The 19,038-nt window shown below is 41.3% G+C and overlaps 1 protein-coding gene across 4 annotated transcripts in view; it reads right to left on the reverse strand.

Annotated features, from left to right (window-relative positions):
• LOC121942335 (phospholipid phosphatase-related protein type 5) overlaps positions 1-19,038 on the reverse strand; it is a 72,162-nt gene that overhangs the window by 41,021 nt on the left and 12,103 nt on the right. For all 4 annotated transcript variants that reach the window (XM_088075534.1, XM_088075535.1, XM_088075536.1 and 1 more), the window contains one exon: positions 15,570-15,680. In XM_088075534.1, the coding sequence (XP_087931660.1) occupies positions 15,570-15,680 (111 nt within the window). The remainder of the gene's footprint in view (positions 1-15,569; positions 15,681-19,038) is intronic.

Below are 19,038 nucleotides of genomic sequence, written 5' to 3' on the forward strand. Positions count from 1 at the left end.
CTGAGTCTGAGGGATCTAACAACCGTGTGTGCGGAATAATGCATGAGAAGACACCAGTTACATTTTAAAACCTTTATATTCATTCTGGGACAAGATTATCACAGTTAAAATTCAGAGTGTGACTAAAATACAAGCTTCCAGTAAATGGAGTCATCTAACGTCTCATTAACACAAACAGGAAATACAGACTCCCATCTGAATATGGGCTTAAAGCTCTATTATGACATTTCATCTCCCTTCCCTCCCACATGAACAAATGATCAACTTCCTGTATGCTTTATAGCCACGGCCAGTTTGTCTAAATATTAATAAAGGTCAACAGCAACTTCAGGTTGATGGTTTCTAATTAGCACTCATCCTGCGCAGGTCACCTTGGAATATTCATTTGCATAATAAATTATTTCTAAAGCATTGTTTGCTTGTGTATATGAAACTTCTGACAAACTGCAGCAGGGTCACAGAGGGTCAAGACAGGCCGACATCATTCTGTCACATGACTCATCACCATGCAGGCTGCTTACCCAGGGTTGTCACATGGCATCTGAAGGTGTTTCTGAGCTACATTTGACACAGAAATGATGTCTCACAGCCACTGCCATTAATGTTTGCTTTATTGTCCCCAAAAGCCCTGAATCTTGATTAAAATAAATCACAGAAATCTGGCTAGAACCAGATTTTGTCGTTCTCGTCTGATGAGCCATAATCACCAATCTGTAACACCTCTCAGGCTGTTCTCATAAACTGTTTGTACATTTTCCTACTAAATGTAACTCACCCAAACTCGTGTATATCCTACGAATTTTGAAAAGCTGTGATCATGTGACCAATGAGCTGATGGGAGGAAACAAGGCAGCACTCCCAAAGGATCTTGTAAGGAGGCAGGTTGGACTGGTAGATGGGTCACAAAAACATAGACTTTCCCCTTGAGATGTGTTCTGAAATGTGTGAACTTGGAGCTGTTTTATGCTACGTCCTCTCCATGTTTCTTTTCCTAAACCCAACCTCTGTGATTTTACTTTAAATACATAACTATACATTTAGGATGTAATGTCTTTATGAGGCGCTACGCCTCATAAAAGACATTATGTCATGGGAAACACTCTATGAAGATATGTTGTACCTTCACTTAGAGGACACTTAAAGTCCACAAGTCCTGGCTTGACTCTTTTAATCTGTGTCCTTATTATGTTTTGGAGTTCAGACTTCATATCAGCTACCGCCATTTTCAAAATGTGTAAGCAAAACAAATGATTTCATTGCTTTTCTGATGTATCTGTAGGAGAAAAAATTCAAAACAGCATGTCCCTGTTCTAATGACAAAGTTTTTATTGAATTTCATTTGTACTGGCTTTGAGGTACCTGTGTGTTCCAGATTTAAACTTTCAGATCAATCCAAATCTTAAGTGATCATCTGGGAAATCTGGCTTGCAGCACCTATAAATTACCATATCTAAAAGAATTGGTAACCAATAAAACCAGCATCAGAATTACAGCCATTAAACGGGACAACAAATCCTCCAAATTAATTAACAAAATCTACCATTGTCCCAGGTCTTCCAGAATGACACATATACCACTTTTCTACCAACATGGCAAGGGTGCGAGTTCCTGTTTCTGAAACCTAAATTTGAATCATTCGAGGCATTTCAACCCAAAAGAAATCAGTTCCTAACCTGCAAAGTTGTTTATTCTCCAGTGAGAAAGAAAACTAGTGAGGGGAACCCTAAACTCACCTGAAGCCTTGCACAACATTTGACTATTGTCCACTTTGGCTCAGTGATGGGATGTGTTACGAAGTAACAATTTTTGTTACAGTACTTAAGTGTTTTTGGGAGTATCTGTACTTTATTTGAATTTTTGTTTTTCTGTCAACTTTCACGTTTACTACTCCACAAATTTTCTAAAAAAATGTATACTTTTACATATCCCCTAAGCATTTTAGTTACTTATTACAAACTAGGGAAGGAACTGAGGAAGGGAGGAGAGAGCGGATGCAGGAATGAAGAATGGGAGGGAAAGAAAAAATGGATTTTGTCGCTTTGAAGCTGCAAAAAAGACCTTGTTCTTCTTCAAGTGAAATGTATGCTCCATTGTTAAGGTAGTGTATGTTATGAAGAAATAATTTCATAACTTGGTTGTAGCTGCTATTGCGGGAGTGTGAGCGCTGGCTGCATTTGTGAGAGTCCGCTGGCCACATGCATACATAGTGACAGGGCTAACTATTATAATCACATGGCTAATGTTACCTTACAGTTATTAACAAGTTTAAGGACAAAGTGGAGCTGTTTTGGTATTGATACGCATTTGTTGGGACCGTTAAACAATTAGACGGTGTTGGATGTTAACCGCTGCTGCTCTGTTAGCGTGTGCTGACTGGACAGACTAACAGGAAAGAGAGCAGCGCCGGAGATGGCAGCAACATAAAGTCTGCTGATCTGGCCGGGAGTTTGGATGTTTCTGAGTCAGACCTCAGCTCAAAAAGGATGGAATGCTGGTATCATCTGACTGGAGACATTTGGATACTACTTGCTACTGGGTAATTTTGGTCGACACCTGAAAAGGAACCTTAAAGGTATCGCGCACCAATACCCAGCCCTGTTGTTCACATATTGTTTAAACACTCAAGTTGATATAGAAGATGAGACGCTCTATCACTCATTTTTCTCAATATAAAATCAGAGACGGCTGCTCCCGGCACACAAGCACAAGAGTTGATTGATTATCATGTGGTTGTGGTGAGTCTATTTCTTTGTTTATTCATGACCTTGCAGTCCTTGTCTACTAGCTGAGATGTGGTAGTGTGCGGAGAGACCACAGGCAATCCTCCCTCCGCCTAATTTCATCGAGTAACAGCGAAAGAACACTGCAGAAAGAACGATCTGAAAAAACAGACAATTTCCAGAGCCTCCTACTTCTCAACACAACACTGTAGAAAGACGAGGTAAACAAATGCTTCACTGGTTGATTATATAAAGTCTAAAGTAATCTAAAGACCCAGATGTTCATGCACTTAAACAAATGGAAATTACAAAAATGTTAGAATATTATCAGTTCAATGGTGCAAGCATTAAATCAGTTCATCAGTTTTTGACAGAAAAGGCCATCGTTTTTTGATATGAAATCAGACTTTGCCCTCAGCTCTCTCACACTCTGTTTCATCTCAAGAGATTTGGCAGTTTGAGATTAAGACCTCACTGAGTACCAGACACTAACCCCGTCTGTGTCCTCTCTTTTTAGCAAATCACACGCTCTTATCTTTGCCTTTTGAAGTAAGCGGCGCATCAGTCCGACAATAGAAAGACAACAGCCTCTGTCCACACGTTTGAAGACAATAATAGTCTTAAGAAGAGTGCTTTTCAAGAACACAGAAAGTAAAAAGATGCTATGCATTTCTGAAGGCACAACAAACAAGGAGGTTTCAAAGGCTCATGGATACCACACTCCCACTCAGACATAAACAGCCTTGTAAAAATTTGATTTAAGTGTGAAAAGTAAGACACCAAATTTACAGCTTTGTGTTTTTCTTGGACTGGAAGGAGAAAATATTGGTCACACAGACTGATATAGTCAAACCAGATCCTGCTTATATCACAGCAAATATAGGAATTTTTGTATGATTCATACAGATTCAGTTTTGCCAACTCACAACTAAAAAACATGGGGTGGTCTTACCTAAAGGCATGACAAACGAAGGAATTACAAAATAAAACCCAATTTGATTTTGCTGCTAAAATCTGTCAGCATACATTTAGCCAAGGGATGGAACTAGAGTTTACAAAATAAGGCAGGATTAAAAGGATGACCCCTTTCTGACTAACCCACTAAACCAAAAGAACTTATCAGGCCGTATAATTAAGACTTAATGCTCATACCTCTGCACTTCAAAGCGAGAAAGCGCAAGAAAATCAAAGAGACTAATACTGCACAGATGTGACAGAAACAGAGGCAAATCTCCTCCCCTCAAAAGCCCTTTAACCAGAAAAGGGGAAAATAAAATGTGACAATAATAATGTGTTATGGAAAGGGAAGAGGGCGGTGAAAATAGATGTGGGCATTGCTAATGTCTCCCGGGGCCAGACCGTGAGCTTGCACATAAGTGTTGCATGTCTACCCTTGGCCTGTGTGAAGCAGCCAGATGGCAGAAAAGTCAACTGATAAAGTCAAACATGTTTACAGGAGGTGAGAATGTGTGGATGGAGGCTGGTGTTGAGATGACAGCTCCCTGCTGGGAGACGACGAATGTCACATAGCTCAGGGTGAACAGGAGACACGCTGCTTCGTTTTGCTCTCAAAATGTCTGATGTGTTTTTGAATGAGTACAAAATACGCTATGAATGACTCCCACTGAGAATGCAGGAGCTCTGCACTTGTGCTCATTTTGATGGATTCCTTAGCTTTTTTATACTTCCATATCATACCAAAGATGATTCAATTACAAAACAGTGCTATTTATCTAACTAACATCAAAAATATAACAAGCAAAAAAAAAAAAAAAAGTCACAACACATTAACAACAACAAACATATTTATGTGAACATTTTCAAATAAATCACACCCATGGATGTATTGTGAGACTTGGATACCTGACCCCAGGATGGCGTCTATTCAGTCCAATGGCAATCGCTAAATTGGGGCATACGTCAGAGTAAGTTTCTAGCTTCCGGGTTTACATTATGACTGAAAACATACGCAGTAGTGTTTCTCCTGCTTGGCTCATATACTTTACACTGAGATGACATCAAGGATTTTAGTTTTTCCAGCTCGAGGAACGTTTTGCAAATATAAAACCTAAGAAAAACCAAGAGTCTAAATTTACCTTGTTTGCAGTTTAAGGTGTCCATACTAACGGATGACAAAATAGAGGAAAAACCAAAGTGTCTTAGTAAGGTGATGGGCTACCACATGCTGCCAGATCAGCTTCATTGCACCTCGCCATTGATTCTCCAAGTCTGTGAAACTCTACTAGATGGATGAAAACGCCATTCTTTGGTCAATTACGGGTCACATTAGAGAGAAAAGTGTGTTCCTACTGGCCTTTCTGCTACTGTGCTTGTCCCTTTGGTGAAAGCCTGATTAAATGGCAAAGAATCCTGCAGCAAAAGTTGGTGTTCTAATTTGGCAATAACTGGCTACACCACAAAGCAACTCAAAAAGGAAGATGGACTTATAACGGAAAAGAGAATCAATAAACAAAAGAAAATGTGTCATTATCAGCAAAGCGTTTCAGAGATGGAGAGAAACTGTTGCTAAAAGATTAGACTTCTGCTAACAAAAGGCTCAGGGCTGTGACTTCAAGGTCACCTTTGTAAAGCTGCTAATGTTAGAGCCTCCAATCACAATGTGTCCTCTGTCTCAATCTCTTTTGCTACAAAACACAGCACAATAAGGAGAGCAGGCAGCAACTGCAGAGATAAATCTAGCAACTTCAAAAACCTGTAGGCAGCCAGTCTCCCCACTCTAGGAGACCTGACAACCCAGACTCCCTATTATATCAGAGAACTTTCTGTTGCTGCCTTTACACAATTAAGATTAGGTGTTGCTACTGGCCACCAGCCAACTCTAACAACTGGGGGTTACGCTACTAACTGCTCTCCTCCTGGGGAGGCACACTACAGGAACGGGGAGCAAGGCGGAGAGACCTTGAGTTGGCTAGCGACTAATTCTAGTCTGATTTGTATTCTGCTAAAAAGAAAGAGAGAGAGAGAAATAAGATGAAACTGATCAATGCATGGGAATTACTGGGTTACTGTGATAAGTGCGTGTATCTGTCCATGGTCGTCTGGTGGGAGGGACTTAGGACAGAGAAGAGTGAGCTGCAGGAGGAGGGTGTATTTTCAAATTCTGCATTTTTTTGCATTTTCTAGATTTTTGCTTACCCCAGCTTTGATTTGTCACTCGTATCTTAAATTATTATTGCCGATACAAGATAGAATTGTCCTCTTGTTACATTCGGTGGAGTGGGTGGATTTAAAGGTCTGGTCTGACCAACTATCATTACACCTGTTGTCATTTATTATGTTCAGACACAAGCCTTCAACCCATGGGGGCCCAAAGGAGGAGTTATAGTTGCTGATAAATACATTAATAAACACTTATATTTGACACTTATATAGTGTGTTACAAGCCATTTGTTGCATGTTTATATACTGCTCAACTAAGCACATTAAGAGCTCCGCTTCTCAGATCAATTATAAGACATAAATTAACTCTCATATTCTTGTATATATTTACTAAATCTGTCCGTACTTATCAATCAGCCTCAAATTAATGGACAAATTAAAAACATTCTCACAATAGACCCAGTAAAATAAACATCTCTGACCAAAACCGTGGCATCACCAACAGCAAGACAAGAAAGGCTCCCTAAATAAGCATAAGATGAGGCTGTAACACCTCTCATCCCTTTCCCTTTGATTTGGTTTCCTGATGAGCTCACACAATCACACTTGGTCATGTGACTGGAGTCGGTGAATATTTCACAGCCGTTGAGGTTTCATCTCTCTGGTCAGAGAGATTCAGCAGATGATTAAAAAAAGGGAAAAAAAAGCTCAAGGTCTGATTTTAGACCACAAACCTCTGTACATTAAAAAAACCAAACACATGCCACCCCCTCTCCCTTCACACACCCTCGCTCATCTGCATAAATAACATCTAAATGATTGATCAAAAAATATCTGCATATCATGGAATCAACATGCTTAACAAGCAAATGAATGGGCTTGACTGCCGCCTGGTGTCACCAGATTGTATTACAACACACTGAGTAAGACGAGTGCAAGATTGATGAGCCGGCTGATAGAGGAGAGTGGACGAGCCGGAGGGGTAGAGCCTTAAAGAGAGGACTGGGAGAAGCGGCGGAGGGAAAGTGGAAGAAGATAAACAGACGGATAAAACAGTTAATGAGACATTAGTATATCACAGAATGCACCCGGGTAAAGCTGAGCGTGCCGCTGGGAAATAAAAGCAAGGAAGGCAGCAGAGAGAGCAGAAAACAAAAGGGCAGAGGAGGTGAAGGAGAGCAAATGAGGATAGATGAGAAGGGTGAAGTGGAGAGAAAGGTAAAATACAAAGAGGGAACAAGGGAAAGCAAGAGGATCAAAGCAGGCATTCATCTTCTGGCCCTCCCCCTCTCTCTCTCCTCTTCCACCGCTTCTGCTTGTCTGGGTGTATTTAATCACCATGCCTAGTTTATCTTAAACTCATCAGCTTTTTTTCCATTCCATTATCTGTCAAAAAACATCTTTACCTCAATCACTCCCAAACCCACGCTCTCCCCCTTTTCTCTCTGCATTTTCCTCCATGTCTCTCAATCATCCTCGCTGTCAAAACTCTCTCTATCTGCTCACACACACACTTTGCCTCTTTGTATCTTACAGTATCTGCCTCGCTCCCCTTCACCCATTCTCCCTCTTCTTCTGTTCCACTTCTCCCACAATCACATAATTCTACAAAATCCCCAGTCCTCAAGCAAACATGCCCCCGCATCTTACAAACGAAGGAATAAAAGCAGATGCAGGCTCGCACAATGCAAACATGCGCCCTGGAAAAAAAAAACCCTACAGTGCAATTAAACGGTTCATTTCAGAGCTCTCTGCTCACATATATAAACAACTATTAACATGTATTATTTTTTTAAATAAACTGTCTGATTTGCATTTTTCCCTAAGAAGGAGGATTGATGTCTTTTTAATGTGCTTTTTGAAGCGCGAGGCATTTTCGCTGACAAGTTTGACATTGATGTGATCTGTCCTTGAGCTGGAGAGGATGCCAATTTAGTAAATTGTGAATATCTTAATATTTGGAGCTCGTCTGTTACAGTTTATTTAGCTGACATCATTCATGGGCAGCAGTGAGGAATCAGTCTATATTATTGCATGTAGCTCCAAAAGAAGCGAGAGCGAGGAGATTATATCTTACGTAAGCAATTTTATTTTAAGGGACTTGCTCCAGCAAAGATCTTATATATTCCGATAAGATAATTTGGACACGGCGCTGCAGCCTAGATAGCCCATCCAAAACTCACAGATGATACGAGCCCATATTTTGATATACGAGGGGTCTCTCATCCCTCCCTTCCTTCCCGAAAGTGATAACAGGTGGGAAGCAGGCAGCTAACAAGTGTTTCAAACATCCACCCAGAGCGCAGAGAAATCCCAGCGCAGCAGACAGGCGGGCAGGTGCTATTCATGGAGTCTGAGAGATAATGAGGGGGAAACTAGGGAGAGAATAATGTGAAAATGAGGTGTCTTTGTGGCGGTGTGTGTGTGTGTGTGTGTGTGTGTGTGTGTGTGTGTGTGTGTGTGTGTGTGTGCGTGTGTGTGTGTGTGTGTGTGAAGAGGGAGGGGACACATAAAAAGAATTTGTGTGAGCATTTTCATTAAATGAGCATGAACACCAGAGAATTAATCAGTAATATATTCTAGTGTAAGGTAATGTGTTCCGGGGCGGGAGGAATTATTTTATAATGTACCTTTGCCTTTGCTGTCTCTCCCATGTGGCAATAAGAGATGGCATATAAATTGCCCATGAAGACGTTAAGGATAATTATTAGTTGTATATTAAGAAACAGATTTAAAAGTCAAAGTATGCACCACTGGAGCATTTTAGTAAGCATATTTGGTGCTTAGATATGGAGAAACTCTGAGTTCAGTTTAGTTTGAGGGTACTTGGTCTTGGCACAAGTAAAGCTGTTCTGAACAAAACATCTTTAGAAAAAAGTAAACACGTGCAACAAATGCTCGGAGGTAGAAGATGTACTGAGGCAGTGTCAGAACCCAGCAGGGGATATGGATGAAGTAAGCACATGCAGAGAGGAAGACGCTTTGTTGTAGGCCCGACGCGTTGTAGGATGCTGTTCATTATTGGAGCAACTGATGCTGTGCTGCCTTCGCACCCAAACTGAAAAAGAGGTGAAAGACGCCAGAGGCTGTCCATTCTCAGACACAGCAACATGCACAAATATCCTGTCAACAAACGAGGTAACTGCTTCCTGAAGTTGATGCAGCAGGCAGCAAAAATCAAGCCGGGAAAAGCCTGTGATCAGCAACAAGACAGATGAAACGTAACAGAAGTTTGGTCTGTACTCATTAGGAGCAACCCTGTCTTCTACAAATTCTATACTGATTTTGCAAAATATGTTATACATATAGGAAGTATTGTTGGATTATGCTCAGTGAAGATGCTTTATCAAATGAAGGTAAATCTATTCAAAAAATGAAGAAGGTAGCACATCTCAAGTCTTTAAGTCAAGGAGGAAAAAATATTCACATTTCACTTATCTATTTGGCTCACATCACTATAAAAAAATGCTTACGCATTTCAGCACAAAGCCTTTATCAGAGCGTTGTGCAGGTGCAGTACTCGACTTGAAATAAGAATAACTTTTTCGGCCACATGTCAATAAAGTCAACATGTTATTTGCCTGGAACTAGTTGGCACTCGGCATGTGGTGGTTACAGCACCAAAATAAATAAATATATCAATTTTAAAAACCCAGTAGCAATGTCTCTTTCTGGAAATCATGACCCAGTTACTCAAGATAATCCACAGACTTTGTTGTGATCAGTTTTATGTAGGAACTATTTTCTTTGTGCTGAACTACACCACAATAGTAGTTTCACAGTGCAGACGGAGGCATGCATTAACTCATGTAAAAGGGGTTGATGCTCACGACAGCACGAGATGTAAACATTACCGGCGTCCTTGGCTGAGCTGTAACATTAGCTCAGTTTTTCTAGGTGAGCTAGCATTTGATGCAGGCTTCCTCCTGCACGATGAAACAGCTGGTGGGTGTAGCTGAGTAGAGAGAAAATAGTTCCTACATAAACCTGCTCACAAAAAGGTCTGTGAATTATCTTGAGTAACAAAGGCATGATTTCTCGAAAGAGACAAGAAGGCAGACATCTCTACTGCCGATATCTCCAACACTCTGCAACTCACACTAAAATAGTGTGGACTGGTAAATAGCACTACAGGTAAGAGGAAAATACATATATTTAACTTTGGGGTGAACTGTCCCTTTACAGACCAATTCACTGATTTAACATTGCACTTTTATGACATGGTCCAACTCACCATAGAAAGTCAACAACAGTAAGAAATGATGAAGCAGAACCAGAGACACTGTCTTTTTTATTCCACACACTCCATTCCCTTGTCAAAACCTGGCACCTACATTGCCCAAACTGCACCTCAACCACTGCCTCTAATGTAGCCTTGAGCTGCTAGACCCAAGCAGATATGAGGAGCTGCTACAAAGTTCTGATGAGCTCACTTCTTTCTAACTTCACACAAACTACTTATTTTCATGTTCAGACTTAAAGTCTTCAGCCCCACTTGATGCTGACTCGAGTGACATCCCTTTGAGGCATGTTATCAGGTTCTGTGTAGCCACAGAAGGCTTTATACAACTTTTTCACATAAACAGAACTCCCCAACACCTGTAAACAGACTCTGATATGTACATTTTCCCTTTAAACCAAGTGCCTAAACATAATTATTTTTAAAAAAATCATGTTTTAGTTGCTGCAAGAATATATTGTATTCCAAGAATGGAATACTGTAGAGAAAATAAATGTTTTGCAGATATCAACATTTTGGGAAAAAGCCAGGCATGTTTAACAACGTCTCCTCGGTATGTTGACATAAAATGTAGCTGGGGCAGAATTGCTCATAAAAAAACTTATTTGCTGTTGCAAATTAGTAGTATAGCCCATAAATTCATACAGCTTAAAAAACTAAGCACTGAATTCTTGCATGAAGCAAAAAAAAAACTCATGAGAGAAATATTACTGACTAGGTGGAAATTACTGAGCAGGCACAAATGAGGGCATCTATAGGGAAGGTGGGAAATGAGAGATGCAAGCAGACGTGAACCGAGACCTTAGAGTATCATCAGAGACAGCATGGGCCGCAGACCTGAAACATTATGTGGTCCGATGCTCAGCAGTCTGTTTGCTTTACAGAACTCACTGTGCCACAGGAGGACGCAGCCAACGAGGCATGAGGAAGGAGCCGAGAGAGAGGATGAGGAGGAGGAGGCGCGGCTACTCTGAGCTGGAAAAATCCAGGATAGGTTTGGTGCCATGAATTAGCAGTTACATACACTGTAATTATTATCATATTATTGTTACAGCTGACACCATGCTACCACTGGTTGCAAGTTATACGCTCAGTTAGTCCACTTGTAGTCACTCGGAGTGCTTTGTAAGTCAGCTTCAGAACAGATTTTCACAGTCGGCCTGTCTGGCCTAGATCAAACCGACTCACAACCCCTCCTCCCATCCACCAGTGTCTGAAGCAAGTCAGGAATCAGTCGTATCAAAATGACTATTTAAAGAGGGTCCTTTGAAGCAGCGCTTCTGTAGGGCTGCAGACCAGTCTCTTGTGTAGCTCCGCAGCATGATAGCAGCGACAGCAGCAGCATGGAGTGAAAACAAGAGAGAAGAGTCAAGATACAGTGAGAGAGAGAGAGAGAGAGGCGAGGACGACTTATCTGCTTTCCATAATGTTGTTTTTATCCTATGCAGCTAAAAGTGAAATTGCGTGAAATCTCCCGTTTGTATAGGACACTGATAAGGGCCAGTTGTCACATTTTAATCTGGCAGAGAAAGAAAACGGCGACTGTGAGAGACGGAAAGAAGAAACATGGAAAGTGGGAAACAGACGGAGAGATACAGTAATCAAAGTTAGACATGTTAGACAAGCTTTGAGATTAAAGCAGCGATGAACTGACGCCGGGACTTGACTGAGCGGGAGGAAAAAGGCCATCGTCAGACAGATAAAGTGACTGGAGGAGCGAGCCAGTCAGTGAGACACAGAGAGTCGAGATTGTGAAAAAAAAGAGGGAAAGGGAGAGGAAATCAGCAACAAGATCACAAGAGAGGAAGAGGAATGAGACTGGGCGTTTGAATTGAAAAGAAATGGGTAATGAGATGCTAATGTAACAACAAAGGAGCGAGTGCCCTCCGGGGGGAGCTATGCTACAGCAAGCTGCTTCAGTATGAACACATAGAGGGGGGACTGAATTTAAAAATGCCCTTTATTAAACTACTTCAATGTACACAGATTCATTCAGGCGTATATATAGTGATTAACATCACAGTGGATTCACGTCGTCCTGCTTCCGGCCCTGTTTGGACAAAACAAAAATAACAGATGCACCCCTGGAGAGAGGGGTGATATAGGTGACAAAATGGGAAAGAAAATGCAAAAAAAGCAGTATCAGCTGCACATAACACCTCCTCCACAGACGTGTAGATGTTCATGTCAACCTCCAGAGTGTGATATTAGGTGAACATGAGGACAAGGTCTTCCTGCCCTGAGAGGAAAGGGGTGAAAAGAAACAGGAGAAATGAAAAGGAAGAAATGAGGCCCATGAGGCAACACAAAGCCAGAGAGGAGGAATGGGGAGAATGGAGGTCTTTGGGGTAGCAGACGGGCTTTTTCGAGTGGGAGGGGGAGATGAGGCTTTACAAGTAAAGGGAAATAATGGAGAGATCCATGGTGCAAAAGCTGTAATTACTCAAGGGAGTAAGTGCAGGAGAGGAGTGATGTGGAGGATCTGTATAAAAAGAGTGACTGGGCAGTACTCAAGGGACCGTCAAAGAGAATACTGGAGGAGGGGAGGAGCCCCACTGACAGATATAAGCCTAGAGATATTATAGACGCACTATGAAAAAATTAGAAAGCGGTAAAATCATTATAACAAGTCCTCAAGAGGATGCCGAGAATGAGCCAATACCAAAGCACAATGAAAGAAAAATAAAAGCAAGCTTAGGGCCGCGTGCAAACCTGCGGGGATTGTGGGATATTTATGCTATAAAGAGATGTAGCATTAACAGAGGTGTGTGTTGAAGAGTACTGTTATGTGGAAAACATGTAGGATTCATGTGTTGGATGAAGAAAAAGGAGCAAATGGGAAAAAAAGACACTGATCTCAAGAGGGTGTTGTGAATGAGTGAATGAGTACAAAGAAAAATAGACGAAATCGAGGCTGCAGAAAATTCTTCAGGAGAGCCGCTGAGGTGCTACTGCAGGTGCACTAAAGAGAGATACAGGTTGCCAAAGATATTTTACACTAGAAACTTAAAAAAAATATTTTGTGTTTACTTAAAGGTCATAAACGTAACATTTTTTCTTCTATGTATTAATCATTTATTTATTACCAAGTTGAGAAATAGATCCACCACAAAACAAAGTCCACATATGGTCTTTCTCACAGCGCCCCGTAGCAACTCAAATTTAGCCAGAGCAAGACCGAGTGCCATGGGTCCGATCACAGACCAACCCCTCGGCTGTCTCGAATCCCTGCCAGATAAGCATGCTTTATTGCTGCCACTGGTTGCCAGTGTGCAAATTTGATCCACTTATCTGGGGCCACATCATGGGGCAGCCGGCTCAGCAGTGTCATCCAGATGTCCCACTTCCCAGCAACGCTTTCCAGCTCCTCCTGGGGGTCAGCAGACACTCCCAGGCCAGATGAGATAATGCCTCTAGTGGGTTTTGGGAGGCACCCAGGAGGCACCTGAGTAGATGCACCTAGCTGGCACCTATTGATGCGAAGGAGCAGTGGCTCTACTACGAGCTCCCTACGGATGTCTGAGCTCTTCACCCTATCTCTAAGGCTGAGCACAGCCATCCTCCAGAGGAAACTCATTTCAGGCTGTGACACTCTTAAGATGTAGCAGAACCAAGAATTTTTAAATTTAAAATACATCTACTTTGTATCTTGTATCCGCAGTCTCATACTTTTGGTCACTACCCAAAGCTCATGACCATAGGCGCGGGTTGAAACATAGATGGACCAGTAAATCAAAAGCTTTGCCTACAAGCTCAGCTCCCTCTTAACCACAAAAGTCTGGCGCAGCGCCAGCATCACGGCAGACGCTGAGCCAGACTGCATAACAATCTTGTGCTCCATTTTACCCTCAGTCATGAACAAGACCCCAAGATACTTCAACTCCTTTGCTTGGGGCAGTTACTCAAACCAGAGGGGGAAATCCACCCTGACTTCAGACTCGGAGGTACTGAATCTCATCCTGACCACCTCACACTTGGTTGCAAGCCACCCCAGTGCATGCTGGAGGTCATACATTGATAAAACCAACAGAACCACATCATCTGCAAAGAGCAGATCACCAAACCAGACCCCTACCTTCGTTTAGCACGGAGCAAACAATGTTAGTCAGCTTGCTGTAATTTAGCTATCCTACATGGTTACTCATAACATCAGTAATTTGTAATGGTAGTATAATGGAGCCAAATGAAATATAACATTGCAGATAGTAAGGTCATTCTTAATATTATCAACAATTATTTTTCAGCCTTGTATCAACATGATGAAGATTAGTCATGATCAGTCTTGTGTTTGTCACTGTTATGGTCGAAGGTGCTCACTAATGGCCACTGAGTATGAGCATCGGACCATGAGCAACATGATGCGAACTGCGGTTCTTTTAAGATCCACAAAGAGAGGTCTCACTTAAAATAAGGATTTTCTGAGAGTTTCATACAGAACCTCTAAGTTTGTCTCAAAGAAAAAAGTCTCTTTGCCTGTAGGCTATGCTACAAAAAAATACATATCTGACTCATTAGTCAACTTTCTATGGCACCATTTGACTTTTCACCAACCTCAAACTTTAATATTTTAACCCGTGTAAGAATGCAACATCACACTTTTAGGGTAAATTCAAAGCTAATACTGTACTGCTTTAAAAAAAAAAACCCAGCTAATTCAGCTATCGTCGTTGTAGCTTAGAGGACCTGCAGGCCTGGAGCATGTTAGCTGTGGCACGAGCTAATTGGGTTTCCGTTCTTAATTAGGCCAATTAATTAGGAAATGCAGCTGAGGCCATGAGCGCTCCATCAGGTCATTTAGGGATTACAAGGAGAGAAGACAAGTCGTGGGAAGCAGAGTAGAGCGGAGGAATTGAATCGAGCAAAAAGGTCACTCGAGAGGGCCTTTGTTGCGAGAACAGAACCCCGCCACCATCCCGCTGAATGTTATCTCTAAATGATTCATGGACTGAGGGTAATTACCCATTTGTGACAATTTAATCAAATCAATCACTGCTTTTGGATTGTAATTTCCCAACTGGCGCTCATTGTTGTTAATCTGCCATGAGAAACATGCGAAATGATGGAAGAAAGAGATGTGGGAAGAAATGGAAGAGGAGGAGGAAGATGATCATTCACAGGCAGAGGACTGTAAAATGTGCTTTCATGTGTCCATCAGCCTGCTCTGTGTGACTCCAAGTTCCCAGAGGATTCTAAATCCTCCGACACCTGCAGAGTATATAGCAAACTCTTCATTTCTACCCACTGTCATATGCAACCATGCAGCATTTTCACAGCATTACCTTGCCTTTTGTACAATATAAGCACATAAAAGCTTGAGATTTAGATGAAGTCATTTCAAATAAGACAAATATTGCTTTTGATTGTAGGTTCATAGCTACCAAAAGCATGGAACAAACCACTTTCAGGTCTGCTCAAAGTCTGATAAGTACAAGAAGCGACCACAGTACTGCACACGGTGCCTTTTGAACAGAATGTGTCCAAACACTCACCTCCACAAAGAGGAAACAGGGCACGATGTAGGTGCTGGTCTTCTGCAGGCCGCCGTCTCCAGGAAGGCTCCTCATCGCCCTCCTCTGTGCTGACAGCTGACTGTCGATCATCTGTGAGGTCAAGGGTGATAGCAAAGCTTTAGTTGACTTTGTTCTGTTTGTGTCGAAGGGATATGCTAGCTGCAGAGCAACTGTGTGTGGTAAGAACACAAACTACTTCATGTTAGGCAAAAACTAAAAATGCAAATATAAGATAAAAATCTATTAATGTCACACAAGCACACACAAACATACAGAATTCACGAAGATGTGGATCAAAGTTCATGCAGTTGTGAACCATTTTTGATAATGTTTTGCAAGTTTTCACAATACTAAACAATACGTGCAGCGTTTGCTGACACTGTGTGAGCAGCCTGAGTGCCTCTGAGGCATGGTATTAACTATAAAATACATGTTAGACATAGTATTCAGGCCATTTACATCATAAAGGACAAAACAACTTCAAACTCACCCCTTGTCAACCTGCAGTGTTAAACTTGGCTGTGGATAATAACTGGCTTGACTTATTGGTGAGGTAAGAGACCTGACTGGCACCTCGATGTAGTCATAACTTTGTGATAACAATGAGTCACTGAATAGGAGAATCGGAGTCCCAGACAATCCAAGTGTAAATAGTAGTCTATTTATATTCAGTGCCTGGCTTAGAGTAAATCTTAGGGTGAAGGTGTTATAGTCTGTTGAGTCGCAAAAAGAGGAAAATAACTGTTGTTTTAAACTATTTCTTTTTCACCTGAAAGTATACATTTAGATCTTTTTTTAACTGTCTCAAAATATGCTACAACCCCGCCCCAACCTAAAAAACAAGTAAAACCTCAGTTCTAAAGTCCATGTGTACAGTAACGTGTGCTGCTCCTGTTGGTGATGCAGGACAGCAGGTGAGTGCATGTTAGGCCTGCAATTAACTTTCCAAATAAGTAGTGATGAAATGCAGCACATTACAGTGGAGTACATTTACTCAAGTACTGTATATAAGTACAGTTTGGAGGTACTTGTAGTATTCCCACAATATGCAACTTCATGTTTTTACTTGTATTTACTAGTTACTTTGCAAATTAAGGTTATTGAAGGAGTAGTAAGTGGGATTTAGGGGTATTTAGTGGCATCTGGTGGTGAGGACTGTACTTTGCAACCGCCTGAAACTTCTCTAGGTTAGAATGACTTCTGTGTTCAGGAGGCTGTTAGTAGGAGCGGTATTATCTGCATAGGGCTCTCACTCTCTAAAAGACAAGGACCAGTTGAAAACCCCCAGTAAAAACACAGAAGAAAGCAGTTTTCCAAATCAACGTTTCTCCAGCGCTGTTTGAATCATCACAGATGGGCCACTAGCCAAGTTTCTGCTAATGTACGCACACCTTTTTGCTCTAGTAGCTCTACTTAAGATCCAGACATTCAGGAGGTTTTTATTGGGAGCCAAATCATCCGTAAAGGTTTCTTACTCTCCAAAACAAAAATAAGATCATTAAAATCGGAAAAACACTGAATAAAGTAGGACTTCTCCTTGAAAGTCAGAGATTGGAATCATCAGTCAGAGAACCTGAGTGTATAGAGATTGCTTTAAGTCGAGCAGTTGGGTTTTTTGGGGTTTTTTTTTTTGCTAGTCAGTGTGCTGTGCAGTGTACATTTTGCTGGGGAATGAGCACTCTTGACTTTTACACTACTCTTTGATACAGGGGAGCTGTGGACATGCAGGCAATGACCTGGAGGAGGAGCGAGAAGAGACCTTCAACTTAAAAGTGGTGAATTTGCAGAACATTGCAACTTAATACTCTATAGTCTCTGGCCTTTGTGTCAAATCTTGTGTAGGCAAAAAATGTTGTTGCACATTCACAATGCATTGTTATACCAGTTGACTTATTTACTATCTGATGTGCATGTTGCTGTGATACTGAACATCCAGCGGAACCCGTTAAACTTTAAAATTTTGTATGAAAAAAAAAGAGTTGTCAAATATTCATATTGAACAACCAAATCCAATTCGATTGGCATTATTCTGAGGCAGACCTAGAACAAAGAAATTTTACATTAAAAAAATCAGTATTTTTCTAACACCGCTTGTTGAGGAGGGGCTGCTAACGATGGTGGCCAAAGTAGAAATATGAATGCCTCTATCTCAAGCCAGTGTTTGGGTTCTCCGTCCTGAGCAACTGTAAAAACATAGTGGTGCCACATGGCGCACTCTGTGGACAAGGACCTGTTCCCTATGTAGATATAAATGGCTCATTCTAAAGAAATGAAAACACAATGATTCATATTTTTAGTTGATTGTACATCAAAGAAAACATGCTTATCATATTCTATTATATTTCTGCTAATATATCCTTTATAAATCCTACACAACTGAACTTAAATATAATAAATATAATAAAATAATACATTATGATCGATATGGCACCAGATAGGTGGGATTCAAACTTCACGGTAAAGAGAAGTGCCATGTCCATGTGCATGTCCAACTAATGAAGATCTTCAGTAATAATCAGCTCTCTTATACCGGGAGCTAATAATATGCCATTCATCCATTAGTAAACCAGAGGCCTTCGACACTGCTGATAGGCTATGTGCTCATGGTTGTCAGTTTTCTGATAATCATGTCTGAGCACACAAAGGGAATCTTTGTATCACCTGTCATCTGTGTAAAACACCTACTTTTATGTGCACACTTACATATATACACGACAGACACTCTCCCATGTGAGAGATGCCCACAAAGATTCACTCTGTACAATGTATCAGATATGCACATGTACACGTGCGCGCACACACACACACACACACACACACACACACACACACACACACACACACACACACACACACACACACACACACACACACACACACACACACTCACCAATGTAGGTAGGCATTCAAAAGAATTGTGGGGGGGGTTGAAAGGAGGAGAAGTAGAGTGGAAACAGTGGAGCGATGATCAAAAACAAAAGCCTGACAGAAAGAGATAAGAGAGAGACAAAGTCATGATGCAGACGTTCGGAGACTCTTCAGAAGTGAGGAGGGTGGGGGTGAAAGCCAGCAGACTCAGCAATGGGAAATAACAGCAATCGCAGGATAACTGGGAGAAGTTGAGGAAAAACAGCTTCAGTTCCCAAAGTGAAAATAGAAGGAGACAGGGAGAAGAGACAGTGAGGAAAGTTAGTGCAGGAAGGCCAGCTTATAAGATGCTCAAGGGTTTCTGACATGCAAATGACTGCACTCAAGCTGAATAATGTCAGTTTCTGCTTTTTTTAAATTTTGGGGATACCTCAAAAGGCATTCAAGTATATCCTCTTTGAATCAAACAGCAAATGTGGTTTTTCTAAGAGCTTTGAAATTTTGATTTTATCAATCATAAAGCTACTGCCCTCAGCAATCTTCAATATAATTTCATTCATTCAGACGCCGATTGGTTCTC

Source organism: Plectropomus leopardus, chromosome 3, assembly GCF_026936395.1.
Source record: "Plectropomus leopardus strain MGB_pleo_1.0 chromosome 3, ASM2693639v1, whole genome shotgun sequence".
In the NCBI taxonomy this organism is placed as follows: domain Eukaryota; kingdom Metazoa; phylum Chordata; class Actinopteri; order Perciformes; family Serranidae; genus Plectropomus; species Plectropomus leopardus.